At 35.3% G+C, this 18694-nt stretch overlaps 1 protein-coding gene across 2 annotated transcripts; it reads right to left on the minus strand.

Annotated features, from left to right (window-relative positions):
• Positions 1-2255: 2255 nt before the first annotated feature.
• LOC104085217 (regulator of nonsense transcripts UPF3-like) lies at positions 2256-18210 on the minus strand. Of its 2 annotated transcripts, none has more exons than XM_009589207.4 (13): positions 17670-18210; positions 15159-15292; positions 14809-14904; positions 14624-14722; positions 14397-14476; positions 13079-13192; positions 12597-12741; positions 5311-5378; positions 4062-4503; positions 3663-3761; positions 3434-3531; positions 3275-3328; positions 2256-2955 (listed from the first exon to the last, which is right to left on the minus strand). In XM_009589207.4, exons 1-12 carry the CDS (start codon positions 17807-17809, stop codon positions 3290-3292), a joined length of 1554 nt encoding a protein of 517 aa, XP_009587502.1. In that variant the 5' UTR covers positions 17810-18210; the 3' UTR covers positions 2256-2955; positions 3275-3289. The 2 variants fall into 2 exon arrangements, with proteins under 2 accessions (XP_009587502.1, XP_009587503.1); XM_009589208.4 differs by having other exon boundaries at positions 15159-15265; positions 17670-18209.
• Positions 18211-18694: the final 484 nt, after the last annotated feature.

Genomic DNA, 18694 nt, shown 5'->3' on the forward strand with positions numbered 1-18694 from the left:
ATCAATCTGCCTATACAGAAAGGGTCTTAAAACACTTTTATATGGACAAAGCGCACCCATTGAGTACACCAATGGTTGTTCGATCACTTGAAGTAAATAAGGATTTGTTCCGACCTCCAGAAGAGGATGATGAACTCCTTGGTCCCGAAATACCTTATCTTAGTGCAATTGGTGCACTTATGTATCTTGTTAATGCTACAAGGCCTGACATAGCATTTTCTGTTAATTTACTAGCAAGATATAGCTTTTCTCCTACACGGAGACATTGGAACGAGATTAAGCATATATTGCGATATTTAAAGGGAACACTTTATATGGGTTTATTTTATTCTAACAAAGGTAGTGCAGATCTTGTTGGTTATGCAGATGCAGGTTATTTATCTGATCCACATAAAGCTCGATCTCAAATCGGGTACGTGTTTACATGTGGAGGTATTGTCATATCATGGCGCTCCACAAAGCAATCTATTGTTGCTACTTCTTCAAATCATGCTAAGATAATAGCTATTTATGAAGCAAGTAGGGAGTTCGTGTGGTTGAGATCAGTGATTCATTTTATTCAAGAAAAATGTGGTTTGGAATGTGATAAAAGATCCACAATTTTATCCGAAGACAATGCTGCATGCATAGCCCAATTAAAGGGAGGTTTTATAAAAGGAGATAGAACGAAGCACATTTCACCAAAATTATTCTATACACATGATCTTCAGAAAAATAGTGACATTGATGTGCAAAAAATCCGTTCAAGTGACAATCCGGCAGATTTATTCACTAAATCTTTGCCAACTTCAACTTTTGAGAAGATGGTATACAAGATTGGAATGCGTAGACTCAAATATTTGAAATAAGATTTTTATCAGGGGGAGTAAAATACGCGCTATACTATTTTTTCCTTCCTAAGGTTTTTCCCACGGGGTTTTCCTTATAAGATTTTTAATGAGACAACTAGTTATGCGTATTACTAAATATGTGTACTCTTTTTCCTTCACTAGGATTTTTTTTTCACGGAATTTTTTCTAGTAAGGTTTTAATGAGGCACATTATCTTTTAATTAACATCCAAGGGGGAGTGTTATAAATATATTATATTATGGATGTTCATTTAGTACTCCGTTAAAAATAAGCTTCCTGAAGAAACTTATCTATATGAGACTCCGCCGTAAATATGTTTATCTATTTAGTACTCTATTGAAAATAAGTCTCTTGAAGAAGCTTATCCTTTCAGTACCCCGTTATGGATAAATATCACACCCGGTAGAAGATTATTTATATCTGGTACAATGAGTTTATCCTTTCAGTACCCCGTTATGGATAAACATCACACCCGGTAGAAGATTATTTATATCTGGTACAATGAGTTTATCCTTTCGATACCCCGCTATGGATAAACATTACCCCCGGTAGAAGATTTTCTATATCTGGTATAATGAGCTTATCCTTTCGGTACTCCGTTATGGATAAAACATTACCCCCGGTAGAAGATTATTTATATATGGTATAATAAGCTTATCCTTTCGGCACTCCGTTATGGATAAACATTACCACCGGTAGAAGATTATCTATATCTGGTATAATGAGCTTATCCTTTCGATACTCCGTTATGGATAAACATTATCCCCGGTAGAAGATTATCTATATCTGGTACAGTAGCAGTTTACACAGCAGCTTGCAGAAGCAGTTTACACAGCAACTTTCTTTTTTCTATAAATAGAGAAGATTTCAGTTCATTATGCACATAAGTTTGAAGTTTGAATAATATATCAGTTTCTCTTTATATTTGTCTTTACTTTACGGTCTTTATTTTATAACAATATATACAATAATTCTTTTATCACTAATAGTTCGAGTAAAACGACAAAAATTATTGGGAATCATATATTTTCTCAAACTGAGTTTGACTAGAAAAGATAAAAATGCAGATAATTATTTGATAGCTAAATATAAGGTTATTGCATCGCATTACTGTGAATTGACAATGGATCATTGAATCAGGAAAAATCTGACTAGGCATTGAACCTTCACGTATTATTCCGCACTTTATCAAAAAATTTGCGTCACTGTCTTTAGCAGCTTCCGTTTTTTTTTTAAAAAAAAAAAAATACATCCGTTGATATATTATGAGTTATGACAACCATTGACATTTTATTTAATGTATCCAAACACGAAAAAGCCACTCACGTTACCGTAAGAATCCATTTTCTGCCTGAAATTTGATTCTCGGCAGAGGATTATGGGTGTTTCGTCAGGAAAATAAAGTTAAATCTGCAACCGTACAATATTATTGATAAATATAAAAATTGCACTATAGTTTTTTGGAACAACACTTTTTTTCATTTCGATAAAACATCCCTTGGACTAGCAACCCCATCCATACACACAAACAAGCGACTACGAACCGACCTCTTCAACGCTTTGCCATCAGGGCCCCACTTAGACAACAAGCTTCAACCAAGATTGCAGCAACTCCAAGCTTCTTCTTTGACAATCTCCAATCAGTCAAGCCTAGAACTAGTATGGGGCTATGAAACATATGTATGTGATTATTGGCGCACTTCACACAATACCATGTTCGTATTTACAGTTCAACAAAGGAAACCTTCCATCTATAGAACCATATTATTTGATAATCAGCCGGATCAATCACAGGAACAAGGAAACCCACATCACCGATGAAGAGACTTCATAAGGTGCACCAGCTGAAAATCGTGGTGTATATATCACTGATACGACTTCCTTTCCTCCTGCCCCTACTCCAGCCATCTTCAATTCAGTCAGATCAAAGACTAGTTTAGCAGTATATACCAGTTTCTAAACCACCTTGGCGAGTCAAAAATTTCATTAAGGCCTTCAGATCCTTATCTTTACTCCAGGAACCTTGCTCATACATGATGTGTCTAGTAAAGAGAGCTCCAGCCACTAGCCACGAATACCTGATATGGCAAAACCAAGCTTTTCGCTGCAGAAAAAACTAGATAAATTGAAGGCTCAACCTTTGAATCAATAATGGTAGATTGCACTCACCAAAAAGAAATACGCCATGCGTTTACCACCTACGCACTTTTAGACATAACCAAACTAAGTTGACAATAAAGTATATCTCGTGCCACTTGTACATTTAAATGAATGAGTGCTGTGGCAATTGTAGTGCTTCGATGCCATTCATTTATTCATCTATTAAGCATTTCTTTTGGATAGGTATTTTCATCTATCAAGCAACACCACTAAAATGAAAAGAACTTGGACAACAGAAATGAACAGCCAACTTTAAAGCTTACCATTAATGACAAAACTTAAGTACCAGAACTTGACTTTTGGACCCACACTTGTTTCTGCATGAACATCATATAGTCCATGTGAGCAAATCAGTAAAAACACACAGTGAAAACACATCGGCCTACACTAAAATATGAAACATTGTACTAAACAAAGCACACCTCATGGGTACCATAGTTAGAAGGACCTCCCCTTCTCAAGGGTTTTCCTTCCCCTACTGAAATGCCATCATCCCTCATACCACGACGTTTATAAGTACCTAGATACATCAAAAAATTTAAACGTAACCAAACATGTCCCAGTGACGAAAAGAGGGAAGAAAATATTGAGCACAATACTTCACGTGTAGCAAAGAATCACAAAGTTTCATGACCCATAAACAAAACTAACCATTGTCAAAAGAAGAATGAGAATTACGCCCGCTTCCCATGGGTCTGAACTCCCCACCACGAACATTTGGCAGATCATTTTTGGTTTCACCCTGACTTCCTAAAAAAGAAGAAGAAGAAAATTAGAAGGATTCCCCCCCACCCCTCCCCCCCAAAAAAGGGGGAAGATTCCAGGGAAAAGAAAACTGAGTAAACCCTAATCCTTAACAAACATTAATACATGTAAATTAAAATTAAGAGATGTAAGAAAATGATGAATATACTCTCTTTAATCTTTATAACAAATGAGAGACAAGAAAATAAAAGGCAGAATAGTTTTCTGTCAACCAAAATAATTAGAAAATCTAGCATCTGGCAAAAGGTCAAGAACACCAAACATGAGTGATACTAGTGAACAAACCTTCAAGAGAATCCAGCACTTCAGAAGATTGAGAGGTAGATGAAGACAAGGATTCATCACTAGCATGCAAACTATCAGCACGACGAAGAGGAGTCCAAACACCACGATCAGGCCTATCCCTAATCCTAGAGCGTCTTTCCTGCTTTTCAGTGTGGACAACATGCAAATCAGTTCCAACAATCTTATCCTCATTAACTCCGTTAATTTCTTTCTGAAACAACTGCACGCTTGGTGGCCTAGGAGGCTTTTTGTCCTTATCCTGGCTGTGCTGTTCTTGTTGGGATGCAGAAGGAGCTTGATTTTGACGAGCATCCTTGAGAAGAATACTTCTAATGATCTTCCCACTTGCCTCACGGCGCTGGTTCTGTTGCGGAGCAGATGATGTTATTGTATTCTTGACAATAGGTGCCGCATTGTCCTGAATCAATGAACCACTAGAAACCTATGAAGGAAAGAAAAGACTAATAAGTTCAAAGTTGCAGAAAATCTAAACTGAAATTAATTTTCCAGGAGACATTTATCGGGATGAACCAAATTGGTTTACATAAATTGGTTTTATACATTAAAGTGTTGGATACAAGTATCCATTACATATCAATTAAAGCAAATCAACTATCTAAACAACAAGGGATTCCCTCCTCATCAGAGAAACAAATGAAATTAACAGAACTTTTGACCTTTAGCAGTGATCACTCAATAGTACAACAACATACCCAGTGTAATCCCACATAGTGGTGTCTGGTGACCACTCAATAGTAATAAGATCCCGTTTGCATCTGGAACCTCAAACTACTTCAAGGCCACCTTTTCTTTGTCAAGGTGAGCCAGATCGTTTTGCCACGTGCATTACAGCATTAAGTTATTACAATTGTGTCGAACAGATCAGTGTTTTTTAATTACAAAAGAAAGCCTTACTGTGACTTAGAAGTAAATAACATCGCAGATTAGATCACCTCAAAAGGTTTGATGGACCAATCCATATGCACAGAAACATTTCCACTGATTCTGTGAACATATCAGTCAGGAAGTTTGGGGGTAAAGAATATGAGGGATGATCGCCTAGTTGACTAAAAGAGATTAGCAAAAGTTATCTTAAAAATAAACATGCTCTAACACCTAGACGTCTCTCACTTCCAGAGCTTATGAAAGGAAATGGAGTTCCCCCAACCTAAGGCACAGTGGAGCTAATTTCATTTTCAGTGTGCAACCCCCACCCCCATCCCCACCCCCCAACTAAAGTAAAACTTACATTAGGAATTTCTCTTTCCTTTCCCTTCAAGAGCAGGATTTTCTTCTTCCCAACATCAGCAGCTCCACCTGGAACAAATTCAACAGACCTTAAGCATTCTAAAAACATGTAAGATGAATAAGTAATGAATGTCAAGAATGGGAAGAGAAAGAAGATCAACAATCCAAATTTTTAAACCCTTACTAAGAGAGCCCCATAAAAAGACCATGTTTTATGCTCCGTGATTCAGTTCAATCAAAAGATACAAGTCATCGTAGATAGACAATCTTCAGAGACAGATTGATTGTAGGATCATAGATAAAAATGGCATAAGAGGCATAGAGAGGATTCGAGGACAAGATCACTCAGACCCTAACAGAATTAAAAAATCATGTGTAATAACTTGGTAATGTGTAATAACTTGGCATAAGAGACATATGGACTGAAAGAAACCTCAGATGTTTTGATGGAGTCTCAACTTCAATTCACTTGCCGAGGGCCAGATGTCTACTTAAGTCTTTTTTGTTGGGACAAACAGTCCTATGTAAATAGTTCTACTGTCTTTTTAGATTTTTTGAGCTCCCTTACTCTTGACTAGCCTCTTTGAGGTATATCTTCTTGTTATTGGCTAGCTCCAAGATCCCATCATAACATCTTGTAATGGAGCTAGTAAAAATAACTTGGTAATTCAATAAAGCTAGTCAACCCTTAGATAGACAATTTTCAGAGCATAGATGATGATTAATTAATATCATAAATTTTAAAAATGTTAAAGACCGTTATCGTTCATCATATCATATCATCATATCATATTATACTAAAAGTGGGAAGCCTCTATCTCTAAACTTGAATTACGAAAATACCCACATTTTGTCCTTCAATAGAACAGTTTCAATATTTTTGTATTACAAAAAGACATATTTCTTCCGTTACAATTCCACATTTCGTCCTTTATTAGAACACTTTCAATATTTTTGTATAAAAGAAAATAAACATTTCTTCCGTTACAAGTAACCATAATTCAATAAATGAATAAATATCATTCCTTTCATATGTCAACACATTAATTAAACACACTTGCATTAGCCAACCGCTTTGTTTCCGTAGAAAAAGTTGGAATATTTGAAGAGGCACATTGAATTATTTATTGTAGACTAATTCAATAAAAAAACGCTTGGGAAAGTTCAAGCAACACCATCCAACTGAAAAGGAGGATATATATAAAGGCAAGAAAATGTTCTATCTCCATCAACTCTGCTTCTCCAGTGTTATTGGCTCTGACGACGTCAAGGACTATTTCTAGCAGATCTTTCTCAATTCTTCAAATTACTCTTCTTAATTTCTTATATAAAGAGCTTAAGAAGTCCAGCACATCACTAATTTTAAGGCATCAAACTCTTTATATCACTGTTGTGAAAGTTTAAGCGTGTTTCATTATGTTAGCATATAGAGTAGTGTCTTAGCTTTTGAATTTTAAAATTGTACTTATTAGTCAGTTGTGAATTCAAATTTATATAAAGACAATAACAACAACAACAACAACCCAGTATAATCCCACTAGTGAGGTTTGGGGAGGGTAGTGTGTACGCATACCTTACCCCTACCCTGGGGTAGAGAGGCTGTTTCCAATAGACCCTCGGCATCCTTCCCTCCAAGAACTCCCCACCTTGCTCTTGGGGTGACTCGAACTCACAACCTCTTGGTTGGAAGAGGAGGGTGCTTACCATCAGAGCAACCTACCTTCCCTCCAACCCAAATTTATATAAAGACCATATTGATATATCTTTCGTTTTCTTTTGATGGAACATTTTAGTATTTCTTAAAAGTTCAATGACTATATTATTGATATTTTATTTGTGGTACTCTTCGCCTACTTCCTGTCTCTATAGTTTATAATATCATGCTTCATCGACACATGTACAACAACAACAAATAAGGCTCAATCCCAAACTGTCACAAAATATTGTCAAGTATTCTCTTTCTTTTTAACAGTTGATATATATTGTTTTTGCATGCTGGTTCTTTCAAAGATCAAGAAGTATGTCAAAAAAATTGCTATCAACAGGGGCAGAGCTAGAGTGTCGGGACGGGTTTGGCCAAACCCAATAGCTTTCAAACTCTATATTTGACCTAATAACTTTAAAAAATTAGAATTCCAAACCATATGCTTGAAATCCTGGCTCTGCCTCTGGCTATCAAGATCAACAACAACCATGTATCTGCAAGGTATCTTATGTATGGACTTAATATGGAAATGAGTGTTGTAGCATGAAAATTATTTTGTTGGTGGTAGGCTGGTAGAATTTAAAAGAAATTCTCTCTACAATCTCTTTCAATTACCTGGCAGGGGAATGAGCCAAATTTGCTCCTCAAAAACCAATTGTTGTACTTATATAAGTTACGCACAAATTGACTCGCCATGTAAATATATTATAACTTTCAGCGCATTTCCCCTAACAAGTAGCAGTGCAAAAGAAAATGGCATTTTTTATATTATCTTATGGTGGTTATAATGATATTTGTTTGATCTTAGAAATTTTCATTTGCTCAGCATATATAAAATGAAAACTTGAAAATCTTTTAGTGAATCCATTTTTTGCAATTGCTTTATGATTTTACAATCTTATTGGAAGTATATTTCAATTTCAAGGTAAAAAAAATTCAGTACTAATTATGTGACAAATATACTCATTCATGTGTTTCTAGCTATATATGTAATGCATTAACTCTTTTTTTTTTCTCTTTATAGATGCATGTCATTGTTGGATTTTGCAAAGGCGTTTGACTTGGTGATTGCTAACTCGAGTTTTTCGAAGAAGGAGGAGAACTTGGTTACTTTTAAGAGTTTGGTAGCCAAGACTCAGATTGACTTTTACTCCTTAGAAAGTCAGATAGAGGTCTGTGCGTAGATTTCAAGGTCTTCCTAAGTGAGAACCTCTCGACCCAGCATAGGCCCATGGTCATGGATTTGGAGATTATGAGGAAGCAGAGAAAAAGGGTTGCGTATGGTCTTTCTAGGATCAAATGGGGAGCTTTGACGAAGGTTAGAGCCTAGGAGTTGGGGGATAAGCTATTGGCTATGGGGGCATGGAAGATAAGTGCGAACACAAGTGGTATGTGGGCCGCGACTGCAAATTACATTAGAGAGGCCGCTAGGGAGGTATTGGGGGTCTCGAAGGGCCCTTATGTTGGTCGAAAAGGTGACTAGTGGTTGAGCACTAAGGTCCAATTTTAAATCAATTAACATGGGGTTCTACGTGCAACACACGTGTCCAGAACTAGTTATACTAAAAGTAGGAAGTCCTTATAACTAAAGTTAGATTACCAAAATGCCCATGAAAAATTGAGTTACAATTTCGTCCTTCAATTAGATACAACTCTACATAAAATTCTTGTACAAAAATATAACTTATATAAAATAACAAAAAGGTAAAATATTTCATAATAAATAGTAACATTTAATCAATAATAGTGTTGAGTCCCTTCAATTAGCTGCCACACATGTATCTATTAGATCTAACGTTTACCATTCCCTATTATATTTTCTTCATTTTCTCTTAACTTACTTCTCAACTTTTATCCTAAATGCAATTTTAAATATGCTTTATTCAAAACTCTTTTACTAGATTCATGTACAAAAGTAGAAAAATATCATATAGTCATAAATAATAATTATGTCATTGAGTCTCTTCCTCTTCTCCTAATTAATTGATTTCCATAATTATATATTTATATCTTGTGTTTACTTGTCATTAAAACAAAACTCTGATTATCAATAGCCTTATCTTCTCCCATCTTATTATCTTCTGCCTTTTTAGATTTTGAGTATTAAAATTTAACATTGACTGCCAAACTATTGGAGATGCTTACCATCACTGCAAGTGGCACAACTAAGATAAGATTTACAGCAAGAACACTTTTTATATATGGCCCGTTCAAAAGTCCACAGGGATTAATGTATTTCTATGAGCTACTTATTCAAAGTCCATGCCATGAGCAACTGATCAAGTGCGCCAGACTCATATCCAAACAACTAACACTCCATCCAAAAGGAAAATTTTGTTCATGAGTAACTCCTCTATTGACTTAGATTCTTTGTTTTTGTGTTTATGTTTCTCTTAATATTAGAATGTTAAGGTTTAGTCAATTATGAGAAATGATTCAAATATCATTTATTTCTTTAGGATTTGAAGACATATTAAATACCATTGTTCTTTCGAGACTCAGTCACATCACATGCATAACATTCAAATTTTTCTTAGCTTGTTCAAGCTTTTTTATCTACTTGTGTTTTCAGTTGATGACTTATCTTTATTACGGGGTGACACGGGTTTGTGATAAGTGTCTAGAATATGCTTTATTCTTATTTGTGGAGCCGATTATATTCCCGTTATTTTACATCTCTTGTTATATTTATGTATCACCTTTAATGTAATATGCAGATTTACAAAAGTTGATTCCTAATTTAATTGGGGACTGAATTTTCTTGCAATAATCTTTTTGATAGTATATTTTGCTCTGCCAATCAGTATCATCACAAAGCATTAATAATGGTAGATTAACTAAAATGGTAGAAAGGAACATACACAAAAAGACCAATTAATATGTTTGCAACTCATAAAATAAAATTATAATAATTGAAAATAACATTTGACTAACTTAATATAATTGTTCATTGCAGGTTCCATATTCAAATATTAAGTCACTGAAATCGAATTATGTTAGTGACATACTTTAACTTCAAATGCTTAGTTAATTTGTAACTTTTATTACCTAAAAATTTGGTACTCATTGATATTGGGAACACGCGCAACACACGTGTCCAGAAACTAGTAAGTTTAATAAGATTAAAGAATATATCATAAACAAGAAAACCAATCCTTGTGAGGGAGAACGTTTCATGTTTCAAGTTACCGTTTGACACAACTAAACAGCTTGAAGGGAATAGTCTCTCATTCCTAGTATCTTTTTGGTGCACCCATGAGGTTCCGGTTTGTATAAAAGATCAGGTATTGGGAATCATATTATGTTGTAGATTCTCTATAACTTGGTATACTGCTTGTATTCATGAGATTAATCCATATTAATGAAAGTATTTACCTTGTCAAAAAAAAGTAATAGCTTTTTTTTAAAAGCTAAAAGATGAAAAATAAAAGTAAGAAGCTTGAAGATCTAGATTAAGAACCCTTGCCCTCTAAACCAAGGCATCTAAATTTCTGCCTCCATGATATCTCCTCTACTTTGGCTATCTGTTGAATCTCTACTCTCAGGTTCACCATTTGACTGGCCTCAGTTAGCTCAGTTGCCTTCCTTCTGTGGCTTGTTCTAGTATCATGAGCTCGTCCAAAGCCCTGGACTTTCTAGTCTCCACTCTTCCAAACTCCTTGTTCCAAACGGTGATATCCTTTTTAAGGCTTTTCAGCTTTTGCATTAAAATCTGAACTACCAGTGAATGTGTAATTGTGCCACCAGGTCTTTAAGTTGTCCGGGTAATCCATCCGACTGTAACTAGGGGTGTACAAAGAAAACCGATAAACTGCACCAAACCGATAATCCGAGTCAAACCGGTAAAAAAATAAAAAAAAATGTGGTTTGGTTTGATTTGGTATTGGAAAATAAAACCCGACCATAATTGGTTTGGTTTGGTTTTAACTAAAAAAAGTCAAACCGAAACCGAACCAACCCGATAGTACATTTATATAATTTTTAAAAATATTTTATACATATAAATATTTATTGTAATGTAATTTATAAATATTTCTTAAACTTTTTCACAGTTTTATCTTTTAACGTATTATTTCAAGTTTAAACTTAACATTCTTGAATAGTAAATAAATTTTATAGCTCTTAAATGTAGTAACTCAAACAAAGTTCAAATCAATACTAATGCTAATAAAAGAAATTCAATTCAATACTAGGAATGACGATAGTGTTGGATAATTATTTTAGTTTTATATTGGTTTATAATGAAAATGCATAACTTAGTTTATCTTTTTCTTTAGTGCTTAGTTATGTAATTAATATTAGTACTTATTAGCTATACTTATTTTAGCATGACCTATATAGTATTTTTAGATTATGTTAATTTTCATTATGGCTTATTAATTAGCAATATTTATTTTATGTAATTTTATTATTTTATCTTTGTTATTGAATATTTTAGTATAATGCTATGACTTATCTCACATATTATTGCGTTAGTTTCTTGAAAAACACATTATATAGTTGTATTTTACTAGGACTTAAGAAATATTTGGAGCACAAGTTACATATTTTATGCTATGACGATTTTACAGGGAAAAAACCCGAGAAAAACCGAGATTGAAAAACTCGACTTTGTTGGTTTGGTTTGGTTTATAAATTTAAAAACCCGACGCCATTGGTTTGGTTTGATAATTGAAAAATCTGAACCAACCCGACCTATGTACACCCCTAACTGTAACCACATACTCTCAAACTTGAAGTAGGAAGGAGTTGCATCCCAATCCCCACATTCCAATAGGATTGGCCTACGATTGGAGATCACCTTTGTCATTGCAATATGCCTCACAGCTCTGAAAGTTTCATTCCACTCTTGTGAGATGAGGAACCTTTCAAGCCTTGATGCCTGCAAGCTGTTTTCACCTCTCGACCAAGTGTATTGTGCCCCTTGGAGGGGAAGATCAATGACATCTAGGTCCTGGATGATGTCTGAGAATGCTTCATGGCGTTTGATCTTCTATTGCAATTGAACCTTTCAATCTCAAATCTGCAAACATTGAAATCACCTCCCAAAACCCATTGACCTTCCCACAATCCCATTACCCTGCAATTTCACTCCAGAGTCCAGATCAATCCCCTTAGCCAACCAGATGTTCAAAAGATACACTTATAACCAAGTAGAGGTGTCTATCTGGTTATTAGCATTGTTAAAATGTCTCTGATCGTTGTGGACAACTTAAAGGGTCTATTTATGCATTTCGCCATAGTGGAATCAACATTATGCAGGTGTTATCTTGTGAAAGGAGACCACAAGTTCAGAGCTTTTGTCTTTTCTGATGTATTGTTATTGTCCATTATACAGATGATAAGATGATTTTGTTAGTTTCCTGCTTAAGGTGACTAAGATTTTTGCTGTACCATTGTATACACCCAGCGCTCTCATGCTGCAGTGGTACGTAAAATATATCTTTATTTATCAGAAAATTCCAAAACCATGTCAATTTGTGCTTATGATAGTTCCTTGCTTCTAAAAAGAGTATGTATGAAAGCAAGCATGGAAAACATGTGATTACAACTAACAACTAAAGTGTAGGCATACTGCATACCAGTTTCCTCTTCAACTGCATCAGCCCCAGATCCAGGAGCGGAGGTACCAGACTTCTCAGCCTGCTGCTGATCGTCACGTTTTGGAACTAAAATATGTCTTTTGTCTTTGCCACTCCCAGCCTTAGAACTATCTCGAAGAACATACTGTACGATCAAACAGTTCCATAAGTGATGGAAGATAAAGCATCACAAACCACACATCCATCAAAAGAAATATCCCCCAAAGCAGAAGCTACTTGTCCACATGAACAAGAGTTCGATAAGAAAAATATCCTCAATCAATTATTAGAGGACAGGAAAATCAACAGAGAAAAGCTGATGCAGAAGTCAAAGCAGGTATATCATTATTTTCACAAGCACATAGATCACAGATGTTGCAACTGAGAGAAGATCAAATGCAGAGCTATTTGCATGAAATAGATAGATCTAATACCAAGAGTACCAATTGCCAAAAAGTTGGATTGGAAGACGACATCCTTACCATGGTTGTAGAAACCCTTCTCTTTTCAGAGCCTTGTTTAAATGCACTTGAGCTAGGACTTCCTGAGGATGTGCCGTTCGCTCTTCTGGTCGGTCTCCCATTAGATAGAGATTTCTGTCAAAGACCAAGGATAAGAAGTTAGTACGAATCCTTAAACTTGAAGGAAGATGCACCAAATCATGAGTGGTACCATCATCGCTATTTATTAAACAGAATTGAGTGTACACCTCTGAGAAGTGTAGACAATGTAATAGATGGTTAATGGAAAAGCTCATTGTCAACAGATTCAGCCTGCTCACAAAAATCATGGAGCTGTTTACCATCAATTATCCAAACAAATTAATCAAGGCCACTTAGGTCACAAGTTTTCTGTATTTAATCCAGTTACGCGTCATATTTTTGTCCATAAATCACTAGTATAACACTTTAACGCATATCTAGGAAGCATATATAATAAATTCTTCAATATTGGCCTTTTGATTTGCTTAGATCTATAAATGTCTCTATGACGTACGAAATGGAAGACTGACCCAGCAACTTCAGAAGAAAAGGACCTAACCTTCGAATAACTATTTGATGCATATCAAGGGTCCCAGAAAATATTTTCCCCACTACAGTAATTTGTTCATCATTTTACCATCCTTTCACATTATTTATGCTCAAAACTTATGCTGCTAGTCACCCCTTTTCTTTTCTTTTTAAATTTATTAATGAGCTAAAAAATGGATTCACGGGCAGCATATGTTTTTAGACTGAATTAAAACCACTGCAATGGTGTGAACAGCTGGTAAATTGCTTCTGACACGAACATAGCCTCGATTTACATGAATATACTGATCCTAGCTAAGAAATTGAAAGGAGATCATATATATAAGGGTGACATCCATGCTTGTCTCCAAGAAAGTAATCAGCCTCCGACAGCACAGGATATTAAATTGCAACCTTCTTACTTGGAGCACTGATCATGATTGAAGCCAAAATATCAAATGAAAGAGGAGGTTGGCATTACAATAATTCATTGCAGAATGATGAAATGTATTTTCTGCTCTTCACATGCTCATATTATACAGACGAAAAACAGAAGTACTTTAATGCCACACAAGACCCATTTATTTTCTCTAACCTCTTTCTCTCTAAGGGAAGGGAGGAAAGCATTCATGTACCAAATAACCACAGTGCCAGAAGACTCCCCAAGGCGGGCTCGGGGGAAGGTGAATGTACCAAGAGAGGGGGAGAGAGAAAGAGACCGTGAAATACTTCTCTATTTGGAAGAATGAAAATCTAACAGGTTAAAATTTAATAACAGGAGAACTCCTACCCGAGCTCCACTCTTGGCAGCTCTTTTCTGACGTATGTAGTCCATCAAAGGAGTAACTATAGGAGCATCCTTTGCAGAACCTAAAAACCAACGAAAATGTGAAACTTCAATTTCAGAACATGCACTCCACCACCATAGTTTGTTCTCCACAATCTCTCATTTTATAGATTAAATATCAGTTTGATGCAGGAGGACAGCATCAACATTCTGGAAATAGTCTAACTAACCAGCTCGTTCAGCTTCCTTTCTTTCCAATTGTATTTCTGCACTCGGAAGATTCTCGATAGGCTTTGCAATAAATTCAAGGAACTCCAGATATTCAGGATCTACAAGTGCATCAATAAACTTAACTGTGACTGCAGACTAGATGGAGATAGCTACGTCAGATGCAATCCGCACATTAATTTAGTACCTTTCAAGATGGTTCCTTCGCGGCCATCCTTCTTGGACCAGCGTTTTGGAGCACGCTGTGAAGGAGCATACTCAACAATAGTTTTGAACTGAGTGCCTAGTATAGACACACACGAAGGTAAGAAACAAATTGGCAAACAAAAGACCAAATAATTCCACACAGAGAACTATCACGAACTAGATAACACAAGGGATCAACATTTTCTTTACATAGTTACAGTAAACAGGACCAAAAATTTTAATCCTGTAGCGAATGTTGAAATGAATTTCAAACAATTTTTAAATATCATCTTGAAGGAGGAATACCCAATTAAGCCTAACTAAGCTCTTGTAACTGTTCTTGAGCTTTACCTTTCTCATTTACAAAAACGTGTCCATCAAAGAACTCGGCAAACTCGATAACATCTTCTGGCCTCTTAAAGTCAACATAGGCTCTTGAATAGGTTTGATGCTTCTGGCTGCAGGAGAAAATTTGAGGTGAAGGCCTGAAGGGAACTATAAGAGACACTGACATTGAGGGAAAAAGGAGTGCACTTTGGCAATCTAAATCATACTAAGTTCATGTTGTGTACATAACATGCTGGCACAATTATCTGCGCTTAATTGCGACATAGCTGATAATCCTACTCCAACAGTGTAAATAATTAAAAAAAAAATGGACATAAAGATAAACAAAATGAAATCCTTCTAGAACAGTGATCCAACTGAAAGACAAACCACGAAAAGCATCCATATAACAATATATGTAACTATGTACATAAGTTATACACAAAAATACAAGTCCAACACTAGCTAACCTGTCAAAGGAAAATGACATTGATCTATAATAGGATAATCTTGAAAAATTACAGGAATGTATATAATCCACACATTGACTAGATGTAAATATGATAAATAGAGATAAATTCTCTCGTAACAACTGTTTCTCAGATGTCTAAGCATGCATCTATATGGCTTATTATAGAGAAGTTATGAGGAATTTACCCATCCAAAGCATGTTTAAACACTCAATACAGGGTGATCTTCAAGAATCACTTATCGGGGGGGAAGATGGTATCCAAGACTCATTAATCCGTCAATAGCCCTGGTAAAAGACTAAATAAAATGTCCTCTGGGACAAACTTTACCGTGTTAAGAACTTAAATATTCCACAGCAGAGGATATTATATGGACTATACATCTGCGCATCCACTTATATAGACCAAAGGCAGTTGACCCTTTTGCACAAGTAGCTATTTAATCGGTTATAAAAAAACAAGTGGCTATATAATCTAGTTTAGCATTCTCTTCAGAACAGCACCTCATCAGTTTTTATTTGCAAGTCAAGGCAATAAAGGTGATCATCCTTTTCTAATAAAACATTCAACCCCCTCTTTCCGACAAATTTGAAAAAAGGCATACCATTCAGAAGATAGTGAGAGAGTAAGGACAAAATCATAAATAAGGGAGTTTTAGATTTTTAATTTGCGTTCACAAAGTGATAACCCCTCTTACAGATGCACGTTATCTTTGAAACAGCACCGCACTAGTTAGTATTTCTGACTAAAGTCTAACAAGTCAAGGCAGTAAAGATGATCGCCAAATTCTGCAAGGCATATACTGCAAAACCATTCAACTACCTATAAATTCGAAAAAAAGATATACCATACAACAACAAAAATTCTAACTAACAAAGGCTACAATAAATGAGAGAGCAAAGACAAAACCATAAATTTCGGTTAGTTTTCTTGATAAGGATCTGATGAATTTAAAAAGGGCAGCCCGGTGCACTAAGCTCCCACTATGCGCGGGGTCCGGGGAAGGGACGGATTGCCAGAAAACCCGAATCTCCATGTATCCTAAGAAAACAAAATAAGGAAAGAACAGACTGGATAAACGATAATGCTTTAAATCAGATTCAGAGCTGACGCTGAAAAATCCCTCTCATAGAGGTGGCAATCTAGTTCACGAATTTCTTCAAAATGCAGCACACCGTCATTATTTTTAACGAAAAATCTATACAAGTAAAGGCAATAAAGGCTACCACCTTATCCGGATAAACTACTGTATTCTCTCATACTAAATTCGCAAAAGGTTTTACCAACCAAAAGAGATCACCAAATAAAGGAACATTAAAGAAGGGAGAGCAAGGACAAAATCATAGGTACAGATAAATCAACTGCTAAAAGACCCTGGTCCCTATCAAAAGAGAACAAGCTATGAAAGAACGAAGCAGACAAACTACACCGACAACGATCTCATTTGCAATTGTGCTCTTTTCATGCAAGCAAAGGGGAAGATATTTACTGCGCTACTTATGCTTTTGTTCTTCTCTTTATGGGTATTCATCTTCCCAGACACGCCCACCTTTTAACAGAATATACCATACTAGTGTATACATTCCCCAAACAGTTCCTGCCAAAGCCTCATCTGTCTCACAAATACACACAGGACAGCGACCCAAAATAAAAAACAAATAACCAATCAATCAGTAACACTGCTGATCCCCTATCCTAAACGGACACTAAGGACAGAGAGGAATTATAAATGTTTTTAAGGATAAAGCCTTATCTTTTCTAACATATGCTTACATAACATGAATTATTGGTGTACAGAAACTTTTGTACAGTGGCACCTCCTTGATGCTGTATTTCAGTCAATAATATCCAATTTTACGTACCCCAAAAAACTTAAATGAACAATCATAAGTTCACAGAACCCAATCGAACTATCAAAATTCTAAGTGAACAATACTTACTTCAAAATCACAATCCTAATCAATCACAATACTATGCATATGTAAAATGGATGGAGTATAACTACTAAAGCCAGGAAACATATTTAAAATAGTAATGTTTAACAACAAAAACTCGAAACCCTAACCTGGACTTGCCAGGACGAAAAGAGAACCAGTTGTAGCGACCAGTGAATCGGGAAAGAACTTGCTCAACAAGCATAGACTGAGAAATTGTAGGGGGCAAGTGCCGCAGCACTACTTTTGTTCGATCTAACGGTCCCTTCATGCGAATAATACTTTTTTCCTTTGATCTTTTCGCAGAAACTTTACACCAAATTTACCAGAAAAATATATCAGAAATCACATCTTCCCTTACAGCTTCAACAACATAGATCGACGAAATTTGTGTGCCCTAATTTTTCCAATTCCGTGATGAATGTCCGTCCATGCATGAGAAAAATAGAAAGAGAAAGTCTAAGGTTGGAGGAATTTAGAGAGAGAAACAATAAACAAGAAGAGAGAATGATGTTAACAGAGTGACGAAAGAGGATTCTGGGAAAGAGTCTCTGTATTTATATAAATTTTTACAGAGATACGAATACTCGACGCAGTGTTTGTCAAAAAGGCCTTTTTCTTCAACTCTTTTTCGGCTCTTCTAATATGGAGGGGGTTGCTGGATCTTTTTTCCATAACCAGAAACCAAACCGATTAGGTGTATTTTTTAAATATTTGAATCAAATCTAACCAAATAAATCGACTTTTTATCAATTCGGTCTACGTCCGTTTTCTATTATTTATCGTTTTTTTTAAATATGAGATATAGACTATTAAATATATATTATAATGACTACATTTTTAACATAACACTATCAAATCAATTGCTCTTTGATAAATCTATCATTTACCAAGATATATTGATGATAATTGAACCAAATAGTGATGAATAATTTTAGGACTCAATTAAAAATAAATTATTTTTAACATGAAATAAATTATTGTACTTAACAAAAAAAATTACTAATCAAACTAGAATGTAAAGGCAAATAACTAGATTATTATAATAGCAAATAACTAGATTAAAAGTGCAAACTATTAAAATGTAACATAAAATTTTAAAAAACTTTGTATAAAAATATACATATATATAGATATAATAATAAATTTTAAATAG

Source organism: Nicotiana tomentosiformis, chromosome 1, assembly GCF_000390325.3.
Source record: "Nicotiana tomentosiformis chromosome 1, ASM39032v3, whole genome shotgun sequence".
NCBI lineage: Eukaryota > Viridiplantae > Streptophyta > Magnoliopsida > Solanales > Solanaceae > Nicotiana > Nicotiana tomentosiformis.

Bases quoted from the DNA above. Each gene is read 5' to 3' on its own strand.
- LOC104085217 (XM_009589207.4), bottom strand. From the start codon at position 17,809: ATGAAGGGACCGTTAGATCGAACAAAAGTAGTGCTGCGGCACTTGCCC. The intron at 15,293-17,669 runs GTTAGGGTTTCG...AGTTCCCTTCAG, and splicing joins TTTCGTCCTGGCAAGTCCAG to GCCTTCACCTCAAATTTTCT. The intron at 5,379-12,596 runs GTATGCAGTATG...AATTTGTTCCAG, and splicing joins TGCAGTTGAAGAGGAAACTG to GTGGAGCTGCTGATGTTGGG.